The 20,036-nt window shown below is 40.4% G+C and overlaps 2 protein-coding genes across 6 annotated transcripts in view; both read left to right on the top strand.

The window, feature by feature from the left end:
• The window catches only part of TPD52 (tumor protein D52), a 102,525-nt gene extending 85,025 nt beyond the window's left edge, over positions 1-17,500 (top strand). For 2 of the 4 annotated variants that reach the window (XM_059394764.1, XM_059394762.1), the window contains exons 4-8: positions 403-504; positions 1,609-1,635; positions 9,191-9,232; positions 10,707-10,755; positions 14,789-17,500. In XM_059394764.1, the coding sequence (XP_059250747.1) occupies positions 403-504; positions 1,609-1,635; positions 9,191-9,232; positions 10,707-10,755; positions 14,789-14,908 (340 nt within the window). In that variant the 3' untranslated portion in view covers positions 14,909-17,500. The remainder of the gene's footprint in view (positions 1-402; positions 505-1,608; positions 1,636-9,190; positions 9,233-10,706; positions 10,756-14,788) is intronic. The other 2 variants (XM_059394763.1, XM_059394765.1) reach the window with 2 other exon arrangements.
• A 2,213-nt stretch (positions 17,501-19,713) lies between these two features.
• Positions 19,714-20,036, top strand: part of MRPS28 (mitochondrial ribosomal protein S28) — a 111,317-nt gene continuing 110,994 nt past the window's right edge. Inside the window, exon 1 of one of the 2 annotated variants that reach the window (XM_059394766.1) lies at positions 19,714-19,963. In XM_059394766.1, coding sequence (XP_059250749.1) covers positions 19,748-19,963 — 216 coding nt within the window. In that variant the 5' untranslated portion in view covers positions 19,714-19,747. The remainder of the gene's footprint in view (positions 19,964-20,036) is intronic. The other variant, XM_059394767.1, reaches the window with a different exon arrangement.

Here is a 20,036-nt window from a genome sequence, read left to right as displayed (position 1 = left end):
CTTACCTTGCTTCTAATCCCTTTTTAGGACATAAAGTTAAAAAAGGCATGGGAGGAATTTGATTTCATTTTTGTTTTCTTTGGCTTCAGTGGAAAAAGCCTTTGGCTCATTTTCATCTCTTCTCCTGTTTTTGCCCTGTACCCTGATTTCCTTGGCCCTGCCTTCCTAGGCCTCCTTCTGTGTGGCCGTCCCAGGGCGCTGGTGAAGACAGCCCACCAGTGAGGGGTAGGAGTCGGGTGAGGGGGTGACACCCCCGGCGGTTGGGAAGGAGTTTGGATGTTCTGAAGACAAAATTTGTTTTAATTTTCGAGAGCTCTCTGAGAGGTGGTGATTGTGCTTTAAATAATTGCTATTAGAAAATGGTAGCTTAACTTTTCTTTGTTCTTTTAAAATTTAACATAGATACAAAAAGACATCTGAAACCTTATCTCAGGCTGGACAGAAGGCATCAGCTGCTTTCTCATCTGTTGGATCCGTCATCACCAAAAAGCTGGAAGATGTAAAGTATGTCCTCATTTCTCTTTGCTCATTAAGTATCTGAGGCAAATTGAAGTATGTTGTGGTTGTGTTTACCTCCCGACTTTGGCTGTGGCTAATGCTGGATTCTCTTTGCGAGTGAGGGAGGCCACTCCTTCAAACCGGACCTGCAGTTGGGCCTAAATTATTTTAGGTGGAGCCTTCCGACTTTGAGGCATAGCATTCAAAACAGTCATCTTACGAGTACATTTAAGGTTGTTGGAAAATTCTGGTTGTGTACTTTTGTCCTTTTAGTCCTTCCTGACCATGCAGGGTAAGTATGTCTCTCTTAGTTGCAAGTGTGTGGTTGTGGGCCAAGCCTGTTGTCCCGCTGGGGACACGTCCAGGAGCACTGCCTGCACGCTTCGACTGAGACCTGCCTTCAGTTCTGTGTGGGACACTGTTAAACACCGTGGTGTGGTGACAGCGTGCTCGTCTGTGTACTGATGTGTACTGACTTGTAAGCTCTCTCTCCATCCACGCTTAGGCCCAAATCTCGATATGGAGCTTTGCTTTTCATTTTGCATTTATATTTTAGATGAGTCTGCAGAATTTTTGTGGCAATTTCGATAAAACCACTTCACAGTGCTTTTGTGTGTCCCCCATCGTGCCGCCGCCCCCTGCCCCATGTCGATTAGAATAGCGCTGAAAGTGACAAACATGGTTTACATTTGCTGTGCTTCTGTTGGCATGAAGATTTTTTTGTTTTACCAACCAAACCCCCAGATTGCATGACTTTGTGTTTTTCATTTGTGGGGAATGTAGCTTTTACAACCAGAATTTGGTTGGTTGAATAAAAGTTTGGCAGTCAATGTACTTATGCTCTATACCAGAAAACCAAATGACTTGCTTATTTGTATCTGGACTATTGACATTCTAAGCATTGTGTAATAAACATAGCTTACTGGGATTCTCTGGACAATTGATACACATCTCACAGGTGCTCTCATTCCTTTTCACGCCAGCTTGTTTGTATTTTACTGCAGAGTCCAGTTAAAACCTTAACACAACTCTTAAAAAGTAGGTTATTTCATTATTGTAGATTTACCAGAACTTCCTTTCTTTTTTAATGCTTACTGTGGCTTCTTGCAGATTGCAAGCCTTTTCACATTCCTTTAGGTAAGGAGAGCTCGAACCATCCCTGCAGCGCAGCTGGTGTCTTAAGACAAGTGTGCTCACATAGATTATCACGCCACGTTGGATGGTTGTTTGTCCACGATGTACTTTTTCTTGCGTTTGGAGTATCTTTCTCTAGTGCATACCTATTTTTAAGGGAGGGTTTCTTGTGTCCCATGGGTAACGGATAAATTAAAAGAATAATTTGACACCGTGGTTCAGGGATATGGAAATGATTTTGACATTTCTTATTTATTTATTTTTTTGGGGGGGGGTAAAAAGAAGCAGCTTAACCATGGCATACAGAATTCCTCCCTTTTAATGTCTGACTTTGTTTTTGATGCTTTCATTTCTTTGGTGCTTTTGTAAGGATGTTGAAATTCTTCACGTGGGTCCCATTATGTATCTGTAATAGACTACGTATGTACGCCTCATGATGTTAGCCTCCCATCTTATACAGGTTACTCGGGATATTTTTTTTAGTATGGTAAAATATACAGAAGGTAAAGTCTCCCACTACTCTGTACTTTTCCATACTGGTTTTATTATCTTATAGTTTTTACTGTTTTTTAATTTCGTTCTTAAAATATACACATAAAGAGATTTCATGGTTGCAAAAGCAAAAATCATCTACTAGGCTTAAAAAAAAAAAAACACTTTAAAAAGATGTCATCCCAGACCATGCCTTTTAGAAGAAATCTTTGTGATGTTGAATAATCCTCTCTGTCTCCCATACAGACTGTTTTATCCAGTTAATAGAGAAAACAAAGTTGGAGGGAGGACTTTTAGAGAGTAAGCAGGAAAGGCAACATGGTAGTCTTCATCTCTGTTCCCGTGAATGCGAGTTATCTTCTCAAGTATTCTGTCTTCTTAAGTAAGGAAATATGTACTTAGAGCTGAGGTCTTTCTGTCCTAATGACACTTGGCCCTGGAATTCAGAGAAAATCATAGGGGTAAATAAACTCTAAATGCTGAGTTATTTAGCGTGAAAATAGTGCTTTAAAAAAAAAATCAGCAGTAGGAGGTGATTCTGTATCTTTGGTATTCAATTAAAAATGTCCCAAGTGCTCTAGGCAATCTGTTAAGACCATTTTATCTCAGGTTGTTTGGGTTGAGTGATATTCAGTCACATAATCCATTCTGCTAACATGAGATTGCATTTTGTGGGACAGGTCCAAAGAACATAACCACAAATCAGATACGGTTTTTATATGGAAAGACCTTAGAATCTTTGAGTGGATGGAGTGGGGGATTTTTTTTTTTTTTTCCTTCAGAGCCCATGGTTCTTGGTCATGGCGCTTGGAAGAATAAAGAGGTAAACCAGATGAAGAGTGGTGGGCAGCAAAGCCAAGTTTGTTGAGTGAGAGTCAGTTTTACTGAGGATGATACAAAATTCCCCAGGAGGGAGGAGACCCGAGAGGGTGATCGTTGGGAGTTTCTAAGTCTAGGGGTTTTTATGAGATGTTGGGTTGTATTATTATTATTATTTTTTTAAAGATTTTATTTATTTATTTGACAGAGATCACAAGTAGACGGAGAGAGAGGCAAGCAGAGAGAGAGAGAGAGAGAGAGGGAAGCAGGCTCCCTGCTGAGCAGAGAGCCTGATGTGGGACTCTGATCCCAGGACCCTGAGATCATGACCTGAGCCGAAGGCAGCGGCTTAACCCACTGAGCCATCCAGGTGCCCTGTTGGGTTGTATTAATCTGGTTTATATGCACCTGTCATCCAATCAGGTTTTTGTCCATATGCTCATTTGCCTATCAGGGAGTTGTTCTCGGTGGGAAAGGGTGGAGGGCTCCTTCCAGGGTGTTGTAGAATAATCCTTTTAGGAGCCAGCCCTGGCCCCTGCCTGCCTTTCTTCTGACTTTCCTCGGTTAATAATATAGCATGTATTGATATGTGGAGGTTAAAGTAAGGGTTTTGATTAAAACTTGGAAATTTAGAGATATGAAATTATCTTCTAAAAGCTAAATTTTATAATTTTCACAGGTTAAAAGTTGGCTAAAGTCACGTAAATCATTTCTAGGCCAAGAAGCCCTGATTGTAATCTGATTTAATGTGTTTGGATATCATAAAAACATATGAAGACATATGTACTAGAAATACATAATAGAAAACCTCTAGAAAGAAAGACTACATTTTTTAGATCAGTGAGTCCAGGGAACCGTACTGGCCCCAGAAACTGTCCAGGAGAGGGAACGTGGAAGTGGGTGTTGACGGTTTCAGTCCCAACAGGGCCTTTTCTCCTGTGGAGACTGATACAGCACTTTCTGCCAAGTGCTGGAAATAGCTGGTTAGTCCTGTCAACTACCCTTTGTTTTGAGTCCCTGCTTACCCAGCAAGCCTGAGGCGATGATTTCTCTCTCTGACTGGATTGTGGATGATTTGCTGACGTGAATTAGATTCGGCAACGGTTTTTATGCCACATTGTCAGTTAATAAATTGGCACTTGGGATTTAGAAATTTGTCTTACACCGGAAGTGGGTGTGTGAGGAGGACGAAGCAGAGGAAATAAGAGAGATGGAGAGATCTGTTTTGAATGCCCTGAAAATTAGGTGTGGGACGGCCAGACATGGGGCAGGGTAATGGGAGGCCCTGTAGGGACAGCCAGCTCCCCCCACCCCCGGGTGGTACATTCATATCCACCCCTTTCCTGTTTACTTATTTTCTACACATACATGCTGAGCTTTGACTCATGATTTTAATTTTTTGAGAGGTATTTTGAAAGCGCCTTCTCATTTTCCTTGGTGCCAGTATTAAACCTCAGTTTTTAGTATTCGAGTATAGTATAGTAATTCAGTAGTCTCTTTATCAGTACCTTTGATATATGAAGGAGGAAGTGCTCATTAACTTTGCCCTTATTTCCAAAGGAAGTTTCTCCTTTTTATGTGTGTCTTTCTTCATAAAAACCTCTACATTTTTTTTGTGGGGGGGGCTCATTAAAGTAACTCCAGAAAATTCTGTTTTGCTGAAAATTTCCACCACTTAATGGGAAAAGAAATGTCATCTTCTCTCTCAGAGAGTGCTTCTTGATTAGAATTTGGGAAGCTTTATTGAACTTTTCTCCCTTTCACGCCCATATTTCCTAATTTCAGTTACCACAGTCGTTCATTCATTCATTCTTTCATTCAGAAGTATTTGTTTGAATGCTAGCCATGTGCCAGCCCCTGGTCTGGACTGTGTGGTTCGAGTTCCCACTGAAATAATGGTACAGTGTGAAAGTTTTAAATATAATCTAATGTGAAATAAATGTTAACGTGTGTTTCCATGAAAGTCCTCAGTAGTAGTAGTAATAATAATGGTGAATTAATTATGCTCCAGGCAAGGCTCTGTATAGTCCCGCTGAAGGAGGTGCTGTTATTTATTTATTTATTTATTTGATTGTGCAGAAGAAACAAAGCCATCGAGAGATTAAGTGGCTTCCCCAAGGTCACACAGCTAAGTGGTTGAAGGCTGAGACTTGAACCCCAGCAGCACCCTACTTCTGGAGCCAGCATTCTTCTTCTCTGCATTGTTTTGCTTCCCCAAAGCCATGATGGTTGAAGAATATGTCCCTCTAGGCACTGCCCGGTGGTTACCTTGGTTTATCACTTTCAGTCAAGGAATTACCAAGAGGGCAGAACGGAATAATACACAGATAGCGCGCCTGGCACATAGTAAGCATTAACTGTTCACCCTACCCCTCCTTTCTCTGTGTCCTACCTACTCCTTCCTTCCTCCTCATTCCTCCTTTTATGCCGCCTTCTTCATAGTGATTAGGGGTGAAGAGATCAAGTAGCTGGGTAAGAAACAAGGAAAATGTAAAAAAAAAAAAAAATTCAGTCTTTTGAAAGAATAACTTTTCTAAAGTAAGAGTAAATACAAGATTGAGAAGCATTTAGGGAGAACCTGGTTGCCATATGGTTTCTTTTTTGGTCAGTGTTTTGAGGAGCCCAGATTTACATTACTACTCTTGATACTACACATTTAAGGGTTGCCATTCAAGATGGAAAAATGTTAACAATATTTGCTGTATGGTTGTTAACTAATCCTCACAATGTATCTATTAGAGACCGCTCTGGCCTCCCAGCAACATGGCTTTTTGCTTCTGAAGTTTTCCATAGTTAAACTTCAGTGAGATTGGAGATGTTAGGTAAGTTGAAGCAAGTTGAGCTTTGTGTAGCTTTCCATAGGGAATCTAGGAGAGCAAGAACAGCTGCTCTGGGAATTACAAACTAGCCACCAACAAAATGGAATTTCATCTATATGTGGATTACAGAGAAGTTCAAATAACTGAGTAGATTTGAAATCGCTGGGTACTCTTTGTACTCCCTATCAACATGGCTACCTCAGATGTAGGGAGACCCACACTTTGTATGAATCTGTGTTACTTTGATCTCATTCTTTGTTCAGTGAGTGTATTTTTAACCTTACTGTGAAATACAAAACCTAAAGAAAGGTGCTCACAACCAAATTCAGCTCTGTGATTTATCACAAAATAAACACTTTATCATTATCACTTCCTTGCTTTTCCTTATGTATTCCCGCATAAATATTAAGTATGTGTATTCTTCCCTTTGTCTTTGCGGCTAACGGCTAATGGAAGTTCAACACTAGCAAGTAGGACCCTGAAGGCCTTACAAGAGATGCTACATTGTTTCTTAGATTTCTCAGAGTGATTATTTTTAACATTCTTCAAGTCACACTGCAGAAATCATTGGGGCCGGTGAGGTGCTTCATAACGTAAGTGCCCCAGATTGTCAGCTTCTGACTTGGTTTTCTTGGAAGGATATTGGTAGTCCTTTCTTGTAATAAGTGTAAAAATCAAACATTTAAAAAGTTATCTGTATTTCCAATATTATTGTTTTCTCCTGTTAGCCTTATTTGTCAGTTTCCCTTTTTCTTCCTGACGTCTCCTTGCATTGATGTTCCACTACCATCTATCTACTTTCTTAATCGGGGGAGACCCCTTGATTAGACTCATGCGTAGCTCTCCACTGCCTTCTTGTTTCCATTCTCCATCTCCTGATAATTCCAGGTGACTTACAATTCCCTTCAACTTTTAGGGCCCCAGGGCTGATTTCTTACATGTAGTATAATCCTGAAGTAACTTGTGCTCCAGATGTTGAATTTACTACGATTAACTTGATGCACTTAGAATGCATTTTATGATTATTTCTTTCACTTTGCCTTTGACCCCATTCCCTCTTAACTGGCTTGTATGTTCAAGGGGGCACAGAGCTCCCCAAATGACCATTGGAAGGAATGAGCTTTTACATGGTGCTTAGGAACAGTGGCTAGGATTAGCTGTGGACTTCTGAAATTGGCAGTTTTGCCACCTATTTCCTCATTTTGTCAATAGTGTGAATTCAGTCTGTGAGTCCCACGAACAAGCAGTTTATCACACATTCAGCTGTAAGTCTCCTCCTTTTGCCAGAATTTGGTAATTTCTGCCAAAATGAATGTTCTAGCGAAGAGTCTTGGTTATGAGGAGCAAAATATTGTGTAAATTAGCTGACCTAAGAAGGGGAATGTTCTTCACAGAAAGAGAATCCAAGAAGAGGAAAGGAAGCAAGTCCTGGACCCACCCAGACTAGGCGTGCTGATTGGAAAGCTGGTAGAAATCAAGGTCGCTTCCAGAAACCAAGGAAACCACTGTTCCTCTCCCACCCGCTCCCCCCCTCCCCCTAACCATCCCCACATGGTCCTCTCTCCTTCCTTTCCTCTACCTCCCTCTGTGCTTCTGTTCAGTACTTTTTTGGGAACTCGCTTCCTTTGCTGTCGTGCAGCTTTGCCCTTCCTGGTCCCATAAAAGGTCTTCCTCGACACCTAAGCCTGCATTACTTTATTAGCTCACGTACTTAGCCACTAACTGACCAATGGCTTAGTGTCCTAATTACAAAATCCCAGGATAAGAAAAGAACCTTAATTGGTCTTTTCTTGCCCCCCCCTTTTGTTCAGCACAAACAAAGATCAAGAGTCATATGCTCCACGGATAAGCAGGAGGTTAGTTGTGGTTGGGCTCCACTGATCCAGTTATCATCACTTAGGATGATGGAAAGTGGCTGAAGAAATGTGATTATGCAGACAGACTCTTTAGAAGTCTATCGCAAACTACTGTAATTAAAACAATTAGAATTGTAAACTAAGAGGGATGATTTTTATTCCTCTTTGTCCTTCAAATATGGATCCAGCCCACTGCAGTGGATCAAGGAGGAAAAGAATTAGCAAATTCCTCTTAGAGAATAGTCTTATATCCAAGTTATCTACCACTCTTATAGTATAGAGAGAATGGTGAGCTGTATGGCTCTTTGCTTCTGTCATGTACGACATTAAGTATGAATGTCCAAATATTTTACCAGTTATTTTGATTGTGAACTGCAAGCATATTTTGATTTATGTCAAGATCATACTTCCATGTCACTACATATTAGTGCAAAACTAGATTGCGGGAGCTTCTTTTGAAACGCATTATCATTTGTAAAACAGATTTTTTTGAGAAAACTAAATCACACATGCAATATTCAAATATAATTGAGAATACCTTGGACTGTCCAGCTTAACCACAGGAAAGATTTCCTGCCAAAAGTGCTGTGCCAGTGATCAGAATATTTCAAGGACAGCAATCATATCATCAGTTTACAGTGACTTTGTGAGCCATAATAGTAAAGTACTTTCATTTTGTGAGGCGGTCTCTATGGGAGATGGCTGAGAGTAGATAACCTTGAACCTGGGTGGTCAGTGAAGCACATTGCCCTAGAGAAGGAAGCTGGTCCTGGTAAAACAAAGGACCAGATGGTATTTGAATGACCATTAAGAACATTTAGTTAATGGGAATGAAATACAAGTGTCTCTTACTAGAAAATTAATACTACTACTAAGGAGTGATCTCTGATCTGACTTGAAGTTGTCAAATAGGTGATTTATTTTGGTCTGATCACAAATCTGTGGGAGAAAGGCAGCTGCTGGAACCCTTCTCCAGCCTCATTTGTGTGTGTGTGTGTGTGTGTGTGTGCGTGCGCGCCTCTTTGTGTGCTTTGTTTTTTTGTTTGTTTGTTTGTTTTTTTGAGGGGAGGCGGTGAACATTGAATTAGGAATCAGGAAGACCCAGGTTCCATTCTTGATTCTACTATGACCCTGGGTAAATCATTTAACTTCTGAGCCTTGGTGCTAGATGACCCACAGTGAAAGCACTGGAGTTTCCAAAGTGCTATAAAATGTAAGGTTGAATTATTTGTTCTATCAACTTATGTGATTTAAATTGGCTCATGAAGGAGCACCTGACTGGCTCAGTCCGTGGAGCATATGACTCTTGATCTTGGGGTCATGAGTTCAAGCCCATGTTGGGTATAGAGATTATTTTAATAAATAAACTAAAAAAATTTTTTGAAAAATTTTAAACAAATTGGCTCATAAATAAAAATAAATTATTTTGGGAATGACTTTGATCCCCTCCACCTCAAAAAGTAGATTAAGTCTTCATGGTGCCAAAAGAATAAGCTTCTAGAAAGAAGGTTTTTATCATGTCTAATCACAGTACTAATTTCATGTCTATCTCTTTTTAATGCTGCCTCTTAGTATCCGCTCCATTCAACATTCAATTAGCATGCCTGCTATGAGGTAAAGTATATTTTTATAAAATGTACTTGATCTTACTTAGTATTTATTCTTTACTTAGATGTTGAACTTGAACTGTTCTGAAACAGAGACCTGGGGTTCTGCTCTACGTAAGCTGAGTGTCCATATCTGTCAGTTTTCATTCACTCTACGTGTGATGTTAAGAGGGTATGAGAGATACATTCAAGATTTGTGATTAAAAAAAAAAACTCTTATATTTTGAAAACCCATAATATTGTTTCATATCTTTAATCTGCTTAATTGAAAACATGAACACGACTCATCTAACGAAGCTGCTTTTTTGCATCTCTAATACGTGTCCCACCACATCTGCCTACATTAGCTTTAATTGCTCCTCTTCTCTTCCATCCTTCCAGTTCCACTTCCCTCATCCCACCGTGACATTTGGAGCCAGCTGTGATTTAATTGTATAGTCCACTTTCATTAGGAAACCCGTGCAAGTGGCATATGTTATTACCACGCTTGCCTCTCTAGGGAGGCAGGGGACTTTTAATCATACATGCTTGGCTAAACTTGTAGCAAACTTCAGAACTACCAGGAGAGCTTGTTAAAGCCCCTTGTTGGCTGGGCCTCTCCTCTGGTTTCTGATTTCTGTAAGCCTGAGGTGGGACCTGAGGACTTGGATTGCCAGCAGCTTCCCAAGAGTCACTGATGCATCTGGGGGCCCGCCCCTTGTCACTGGCTGCCCATCCCCACTGTGGGAGGGAGGAGACCCCGTATTCCCTTCTTCACCTTTTCCATCTAGGGTAACATGAAGGATATTTGAGGTCAGGTGAAGTCTGGCAGTTTGGAAACCCAGATGTGAGCAACATAGGTGCTGTGATCCTCCGTAATTAATACAGATGAGTGGGAAGGCCTGTGAAGGCCTGGGATCCGAGTGCTCTGTCCCCCGGGGAAGCTTTGTGATGTAGACGAAACCACATCTCTTCCTTTCGGTCTCCCTTTCTTGGTCTCTAATGCTGCTCCCTGGAAACCAGGATCCCTGTTCATGCTTGGGGCATGGGTCTGCTTGTCCTGCTTGGGGATGTGGGTTACTACTGTAGGACTCTGGCCAGGCAACATGGGAATTTAAACTCGAGTTTTAAAGTATAGTACGGTCACCAAAGGTAAAGTGGCATGACTAGATGGGTGAAATGACAGAATCGATGTTCTAGGTGCCTTTGTTCCCTCTCCACACACATGTACTGGACTCCAACTGTTGTCCCGTATGACTGAGACAGGCCGTTTGTGGAACTGAAGGTGGTGTTGTCAAAATCTTAGACCCGAAACGGATCATTTTCCCTAGTAATGTCCTACCTAATGATTTGTGTGTGTGCCTGCACACACATGTACAGTTTATCAGTCTCTTCTTTGACCGAGAATAATGGTGAAGAGGAATACAGTCAACTAATGACGCCAAGCTAGTGAGTTTTATTCAGTGTTTGTAATAGAACTCTGTTTTTCTTTCTCTCCATAGAAACTCCCCAACTTTCAAATCATTTGAAGAAAAGGTTGAAAACTTAAAGGCAAGTAGAGACGAATAGTGATGTCTTACTTGGTACCTTAATTTTTTAATTTTTTTTGCTGTGGGTAAATTATTCTCATTACTCTTTCTTTCTAAAAGTATTTAAAGAGCCTTAATAACTTTATTTACATTATTATGGGTGATATATTCTCTTTTAATCCATTTTTTGAGTGTATGTTGTAGCATGGCAGAAGCTAAATGCTGAAAGGAAATGTAGGATTTAAAAAGCAGTAGTACTCGAGAACTTTGTGTGACTCAAATACTTTTATAACCAGATAAAATTTAATATAAATTTTATTGTAGAAAATTAATAAGTACATTACAAAAGCACAAAAAGTAAGACACAAAAAAGTTGGTCCTATCACCTAGAGTCAGCGATACGTATGTAGTAGAACTATGCCTTTGTGCTTTAAGAAGGAATTAACCAAATACCACAACATTTTCCTATGTCATTAAATATTCTTCCTCAAAATTAGGTTTAATGATTGCTTACATGTACCCTCTGACAGATAGTGTTTGTTCAGTCCTCAGTTATTAGACATTTAAGATAATGATGGGGATGCCATGGTGATCATTATTAATGATGCATGGTTTTATTTTTTGATGGCTTTGATTTCAGGGAAGGTGGGCATTTTTCCACCACTAGCTTTCTTAATTTGTAAATTATATTATTTTCAAGATTATATTCAAAATTATAAAATCACCAACTCAGGATTACCAGTGGCCAGAAAGGTTGTCTTAGGTCCCATCTACTGCCCAGCCCTTCTCTACAAATTTGTGCAAAGCCAGTATTAACTTTCTTCTTAAACTAAATCTGTTAAGTACTGTAGATGTTTTTAAGGATTAAAGGCATTATCTTAAACCCTTTATATAAATCTGCTTAAAAACAAATATTCAGATTCAGTCTTTCAGAATTGTAACTGGAGTCACTTATTTCTAAATGCATCTTTTTTTCTTTCCTTTTTCCTTTTTTTTTTTTAAAGATTTATAATTAATTAATTAATTAATTAATTTTTTAATAGAGACACAGTGAGAGAGGGAACACAAATGGGGAGTGGGAGAGGGAGAACAGGCTTCCTGTGGAGCAGGGAGCCCAGTGCAGGGCTTGATCCTAGGACTCAGGGATCATGACCTGAACTGAAAACAGACACTTAAGGACTGAGCCACCCAGGTGCCCCTAAATGCTTCCTAAATTGCAGAAGCAGGGGATACTTATGGAATAAAAACCAAACACTCTTCCAAGACCTGGATCTTTTTTTCTTTTACAGACACAAATACACACCTTTTCTCTTTCTACATAAATGCATAAACATTTTTCAGAAAGAATCACACTGCACAGACAGTCCTATAACATTGTTTATTCAGCCCCCACTAGCATATGTACTCTATGATCCCACAGACACAGACACCTGTTCCTTTTACTCACTGATGCTTCTCAAAGGCCTAGAATAGTCCTTGGCACATTGAAGCTGCTTAATACTTATTTGATGAGCAAAATGTTTATCCTAGTCGTTCTTCTAGGTCAGTATGAGACCTGCTTTATTCTTTATAATGCCTAGTCATGTATTTGAAAATAGACTGTACATTGTCGAAGTCAAGGTTTACTAGAATTCAGTTCTCACTATTTGAGGTCTGTTGTGATAAGCCTCGCCTTGAAATCTGCCTTAAGCATTAGTTTTTGAAATGACTGGTTGGAAAACCAGACAACTGTATTCTTTTGCCATTGAAGGTGAGGAGAAAAGTCCAGGTCATTTACTACATACTCTCCTTCTGAGTAGGTTTAGCTTCTATAAATTGTGGTGAAATTTGGCTTTTGAGACATGACTAGGCACCATTCAGATAAAAAACTTGTAATTTTTTAAAAAAGTGAAGTTTATGAAACATAACCTCAAAAGGCTGTAAAATATGGTTGTATGCTTGGGACGTAATTTAGCTAGATTACATTTATATTCAATTAAACATCAGGTCTCCATGTACTGAGGTTTGGATTTTGGATTGATTCATGGGTCTGGGATTATTGGGCATTTGCTATGTGACAGGGGTAGGCCTCAGAGATACCACAGTGAGCAAGAGACAGAGACCCTTTCTGTAAGATGATGGGTAGACATTTGAATGGTCAATGAAAATAAAGTGAGGTCAGGTGCCATGACAGGGAGACTCGGGGATGCAGTGGGACCAGTAGCAGGAATGTCTGTCTTGGCCTAGGGGGGAAGATAGGGGAGGGCTTCTCACAGGACACAATAATATAAATGGAGGCTTTGAGGTTGAGGGGAATGTTTGCAGCTTTGGAGCCCTTTTCAGGAATACCAGGAACTTTGCTGTGCTTGTAGGGTAGTGAGCAGAAGATGAAGCTAGGGTGATGGGTAGGCCACACTAAAGAATTTGGACTTGGGGCAATGGGACGCCCTTAATGGATTTCAAACAGTGTGGGTAGTGTATGCTGTGCATTTTGGAAAGATCACTGGTGCCCTGCAGAGCTGAGGGAACGAAGACTGGCGTCAGAAGACTAGTTAGGACAAAGGAATTATGCCAAGATGGTGGTGGGGTGAGTTAAGGTAGTGCCCATGGGACAGGTTTCAGAGATGTTTAGAATTTAGAAATGACAGCTTGAAAGTTGCCCTTGGATTGGATGTGGCACAAGAGAGAAGGATCAAGGATTCTCTCCCAGGTATCCGACTGGGCCAACTAGGTAGCTGCTACAGCCAATTAAGGTCTTAAGGAAGAATAGAGAAAGGACCAGTTGTGGAAGGAGTCCTGCATTAGACGTGTTGAATTGCAAGGGTCTTAAACTTTTCCTGTAATAAAGAATGTGTTTTAATAAACTAGTAAATATGCAGTGGACAGAAGTCGTGCAGATTTTCCAAACAATTTAGGGATCGTTGATGGGAAACCAAAGAGAGTGAGAGAAAATTTCAGCTAGATTCCAACTGATAATGTGGCTAGTCAGTTACGATTCAACTAAGAGCAGGGGCAAGTTAAACCTACCGTGAGTTGCTTTGTGGGTTTCTGATTAACGTTTCCTAATATTAGTCAGCTGTCCCGTCGGGCAGTAAGGAGATGTAACAGAGAGCATAGATAGGTCAGTGTTGTTAAGAATGAAATGACATAAGGGTTTTGAAAAGCATAAAGTATGATACAAATGTAAGGCAGACCTATTCATACAGACAGATGTTCACTGACAAAATTTCAGGCCAGATAAATTGGAGTAGTGCTTCACACCCTGTAACTTGTCTAGGAGGCCCCTGGAGATCTCTAGATGGAGGTGGGGAGACTGGGCTGAGCCTACATGTCTAACAGGCTCCCAGGGGGCACTGAGTCAGTCTGGGGATCCTTGCACCACACTGTAAGTAGCAGCACATTAGGTTTTATGCTGTAACTGGGAAAAACAGATCAATTTCTTTGCTTGTCAGATTCAGTAGTTCTTTTTTTTTTTTTTTAAGATTATTTATTTATTTATTTGACAGGCAGAGATTACAAGTAGGCAGAGAGGCAGGCAGAGAGAGAGGAGGAAGCAGGCTCTCTGCTGAGCAGAGAGCCTGATGCGGGGCTCGATCCCAGGACCCTGGGATCATGACCTGAGCCGAAGGCAAAGGCTTTAACCCACTGAGCCACCCAGGCGCCCCAGATTCAGTATTTCTTGAATGAATGTAGCTGAATGAACAGTCTGATGGAGCTAAAGTGTTTTCCAAATATAGACAGACTTCCAATAGATATTTGAGAGTAATAGGTCTTTAGAAGTTTTTTGGACAGATTTTCCTGGGAGGAACGATGAGCAGATGGGAAAAAAGAGGATCGGTAGCATCTACCAATCTGAGTATTCCCGCAGAGGACCCTGCACGGCTTTCTGTTTAACTGCGCGGGAACACCGCAGCAGTACTTGTATTCCGCGCCTATATGACCTTCGCTGGGCTAGCAGGTTCCAGATGGATTTGATCCTCAAAGTAAAATTTGAGTTACTTTTTTGCAGAGTCAGCTGAGTTTATGTTTCATGATGTCTTGTCCTTTTTGAACTTTTTTTTTTTTTTTTTTTAAAGTCTAAAGTAGGGGGAACCAAGCCAGCTGGCGGGGATTTTGGAGAAGTCTTGAATTCAACGGCAAATGCCAGTGCTGGCGCCCCAGAGCCTCTTCCCGAACAGATGCAGGCGAACCCGTGAGGCCCTCACCTTTGTTCGGCTACCCACTGCCAGATGCTGCAAGCAAGATCCCAAGCACGTCTTGTCAACAGTCGTCGCCGTGAATTTCCACCAGATGTGCTTTCACTTAGCTTTACGTATTCATTTGACCAAATAGTTTGTGGGTTGAACAAAATAAAACTATCTTCACTCTCTAATGTGCATTTAAGGGCCCTGATTTAGGAAACACTATTATAAAAAAACAATAACAACAACAACACATGTAATCCCTGGGGATCCTCATTAGAATGATCTAAGAAGCTTCAGGTTATCATACTGCTTTCCTCCTTTACAAAATTGCTGTGGATCTGGGATGCCACTTTGATCTTTGTCTTCAATACGATTTTCTTGTCTCCTTCTTGAACCTCTGCGTATTTGATTGTTAACTAAAATTTTCTTTAAAATTTCCTGAATCCTGGTTATTACAAGTTTTGGCACAATTTTCTTTAGCTCCAAGGGGAGAACGACCAGCTACAGAAAATGTTTCTTGAATAAACATTGTTCTGGTAGAAGGTATCTTGTATCTTGTGTGTCTGAAGACAGCAGACTAAGTATAAATAAATTAGCTCGACTTCCAGTTTGTTACAGTTGGGTAAGTGACGACATGTGTGGCGGTTCAGAGTCCTAGGTGACTTGAGAGCAGAACCCTCACATTCTTGTCACCAATTGTGATAATAACCCATTCAGTGTATTTGTTATTATGCCACTTCTCTTGACTTACTTGTCATGAGACTAAATTTCTAGTTTCAGAGTAGGTTGCAAAATAACATTTTGATTCAGGCTGTCTCCTAATTACCAGTAGGTTGGAATAGGAACACTCATCACCTGTTCCATTCAAAAGCTTGACCATTGTTTAGATCTCAGTAGCTGTAAAAATGCTAAAATCAATCACATTAGGGGGAATGTTGCTGTCTTCATATAATTCATTTAGCACCATTTAAAAATGAGCACACAAAGTTGTATGACTAATATAACTTGAAAAGATTTTATACTAAGGGGTTAGTGGTAACTCCTGAGGATTTAATGCATAAGTGATACTGTAGACATTGCCCCTCTACTTTGAAAAAAATGGCAGGGCTGAATGAACCAAAGCCTCTAGAATTATCTGCATGGAGGCCAAGGTACTTTCTTCTAATTAGTTACTTATTTGTCACTATGACCTTTCATTATTCCGTGTATGGTTATGGCCTATAATGTTGTATTTGTTATTTATCAAGCTGTAATTGTTTTCGTATTGTTTATGCCAAATGTTAATTGCCAAGCTTGGAGTGACCTGAGGCTTTTTTTTTTTTTTAAAGCATGACTAGATTTACTTCAGGATAAATTATCTTACGAAAACCAAATTTGAAAAGCCACAAGTGTTGGTTGTTATAAGTAACACGCTGCCATTCTTGATTGCTAGAGTTTTTGTTATAGCATTTTAGATGCAACCAGAAATAATGCTCTATTAAATGTGAAAAGCTTAATAAATTCTGTATATGAGTCGTATAGGTCTCAATATTTATTGTGAGACCAGGGGTCTGGAAACAGCTTGTATTAAATAATCAACTGGTGTCTATGCAAAGAAACAAAACAAAACAAAAAAACAACAAACATAACTTTTTTTTTTTTTTAACTATCTGCTTTAAATCACTGCTTAATGGTGTTAGGCTAACATATATATTATTTCCTTGAAGAGACTTTAAGGCAGTTGCCCAGTTGTTGAAGTGCTGTCCTGGAGGACTGGATCTGTAAAAATTTGTCTTTTTATAGAAATACTGTGGTTACTCATCATAACTGTTAAATTATTTTTTTTCCCAACCAGTCTTTTTTTTTTTTTTTAATCACAAAATCCTCTTTTCGTCACATTGTTTTTTGTGTCCTGCCCTGTTACTATCTTTCACCTTTAGCTGAGTGGAATATATTCAGATCTCTGCTTTATAATGAGAAATGATAGACTAAGGAATGGAAAACGGGATGGTACTATGTGGGTACTTGGTGATGGTCATGAAAGAAATTGGGAGAATGGCTTTTCCAGACATCTACCTTTATTTAATTTCAAATGATTTAATCTTTTGCAAAGAACTCTGCATCTTAAAAGTAGTAGTAAAAAGTAGTGAAAGATTGAATTTAGACAAACATATGGAGGTAGAAATACTATTCAAAGTAGTCATTGTGGAAGATTCAATATTATGAATTCACAGATATTTAAGAAATTTGGAACACAGTAATTATTAAAAATACCAGAGAGGTCCTGGTCACGCTATTGAATTTTGTGTTTGACACTGAAAGAAAACAGTAACTTGAGAGTGAAATCTCAGATGTTCAAGTGAACAAGTGTGAAAGAAGGAAATCCCTGAAATTAACCCATGGAGTTTGTGGAAAATAAAGCAAGAGTAAATTCCAAAGTAAATTATGGAAGAGAGAATTCACTGCATTATTCTTTTAGTAATTCAAACTACTGAAATAGAGAAGGAGAAAACACCTTTAATTTGGAATCACTGTTTCTGGATTTGTTTATCATGAAATGCACACTGTATTTTTTTTTTTCTTTTTGTATAGTATTTGAAAACAATAAAAATTCTGTAATTTGGGTATGGGTTCTTTTTGTATGTATTATGTGTCAGGGAAAGAGGTGAGTCCATTATTACAACTTTTCTCCAGACACTTGGAAATTTAGATATGGGAAAAAACCCGTAAGTAGCTCTCTGGAATTAGTGTATCAAAACTGAACAAGCTACATGTTTATTCTAAGTGACTATTTGGTTTATGTATGTAGAGATGCTGCATAAGGTCCCATGTCAACACCACATGTGTTTCTTTATAGCTTTTAAGACCCAGATGAAAAATCAGATTTTCTTGCCCATACCAAAGAAACATTTGGTGATTAATTTGCGACCGACCTATTGTAATTGGATTAATTATAGAGACTGTGTTGGGTTAGACTTAATATAAAGCAGTTACCACTTTTCAGTAAACCTGCAAACCTTATACAATTAATGTCCATATTATTCAGACTCTGAAATAAAAATGAACTAAAATCAGAATGAGTGGAAACAACTCTTAGTTTATAAGGGGCAGCAAGTACCTACCACTGCCCGGGATTTCATATTTAACATAAATGCTACTTGGTGACTAAATTTCTTGCCAACTCTCATACACAATTTTGATTATGGAGTGAGGTGGTTTGGTAGTGTGATTCTTGTAATTTGGTGGTTTTCCTAGCATACAGTGAAAAACACAACACCAATTTTGTTGGAATATTTGTAAGAGGGTATGATTTTTTGCTTTAACACTCCATTTCACCATGCTTTGTTCTTTTTGGTTTTTAGGATCAATTCTCTAAGCTAATGACTTGGCTTTATAAGTGAGGAAGCTAAATCAACCTTAAATTGATGTGCCAGAGGTCAGGATTACAGTCAGAACTAGAACTAAGGGGTTCATGAGGTCACTGGCCAATGCTCTTTACAATTTACCACTTTTTCCTGAAGGGAAGTATAAGTAGCAATTGCCACAGATAACAAAAATGTCTCGGGTAAGACTTCATTAATGGTCAAAGAAAATAAATGGCTTAAGTGCCAAGAAGGGGAACACCCTGGAGTAGAATCTTTCTTAAGCACCCTCGTGAATTTATGTAAGGATTACCCTAATTGGCTAGTAGTACTAAACTGCGTGGTGCATAAAATTACACACCGTTCCAAGGTTAATGTGGAGAGCATGAGAAGGGGGAGGGTTAGAGGGAGAAGCAGACTCCCTGCCAAGCAAGGGAGCCTGATGGGGGGACTCAATCCGGGGACTCCAGGGTCATGACCTGAGCCGAAGACAGTCGCCCAACCAACTGAGCCACTGAGGCGCCCCTGTAGTCAGATACTACTAAAAAAGGGCTGTGGTCACATAAAAATTACTTCTGTCAAAATACTTGCAAATGAACTGTAAAGGGCCTTGTCATCTCCCCTAAAATAACTGTGGATTAATATAAAACTGATAGAAGATAGATGGACAGCTTAGTTTATCAACACTTGGTTTTGAAAAGGGTGGGCAAATTCTGGGAATTAACATTGACGAGGAAAAGGGAGAAAATCATGAATGAGGGTGGGAGTCTCTGGTGCACACTCCGAAATGTAATTACTTAGAAGGAATTGTAGCTACCTACAGGTGACAAAAACGTCTTAGATTAATTTTTGAATGTCAGTGGATCTCAGAAGAGGCTGCAAAAGACAAACTTGGACCCAGGATTTCACACAAGTTCACTGAACCCCACTGTGTGCCCGGTGTCAGGGATCCAACAGCCAAGAGTTTACAAATTTGGGAAAGCAAAGAGAAACGGTGTTAAGTAAACTTAATAGCAATTATGCAATAAGCAATTATAGCAATATTAAGAATGCTAAATGGTGCAAAGGAAACCCGGGGAATCCGACAATGTGTTTGGGGTTCCAGTTCTAAATAAGGTAATCACGGAGAACCTCCTGAGCAGAGACCCGAAAAACAAGCCTTGCGGCCATCCGGGGTAAAAGCCCATGAGGTGGGGCTAGCACGTCCCAGACGTAATACCAGAATTTGCAGGAGGACAAGGGCCAAACGATGCTCTGAGGAACGAAATTCCTGCAAGTCAAAAACACTTTCCATGAAAAACCTAGCAGATCACAGCCAGTAGAGGACCCCTAGGCACCACCGATATAATTCACCGATTTTAGTATAACCATTTCTCCGCACGCCCGCCTACACAAGCGGCATTACACTCCCGGGTCGCCTGCGCTCCGGCGGAGGGTGGACCATTCGTTGCTCCGCCCCGTGGCCTGCGCGCCTGCGGAGAGGTCCAAGGTCAAAGGTTGCGGAACCGTCATGGCGGCGCTGTGTAGGACCCGTGCCGTCACTGCCGAGAGCCAGCTCCGGCGAGTGTTTCTCCTTTCTCGGCCCTGTCGAGGCGCAGGCACCGAGAGTAGCTCCGGGAGTGAGAGTTCCGATTCCACAGAGCCTAAAATGCGCCAAGGCGGCTTCGCGAGCGCTCTGGAGCGGCATTCGAAGCTGTGGCGGAAGGCGGAGCTCGGGGAGAAGACCGTGAGTGGCGGGAGCTCGCCGGAGACGCGTGGGACCCGGCTGCGGCTGGGGTTTGAGGGGAGCCGGGGCGTGG

This window comes from Mustela nigripes, chromosome 3, assembly GCF_022355385.1.
Source record: "Mustela nigripes isolate SB6536 chromosome 3, MUSNIG.SB6536, whole genome shotgun sequence".
Lineage (NCBI taxonomy): Eukaryota > Metazoa > Chordata > Mammalia > Carnivora > Mustelidae > Mustela > Mustela nigripes.
This window is presented reverse-complemented; position numbering and strand designations above follow the sequence as displayed.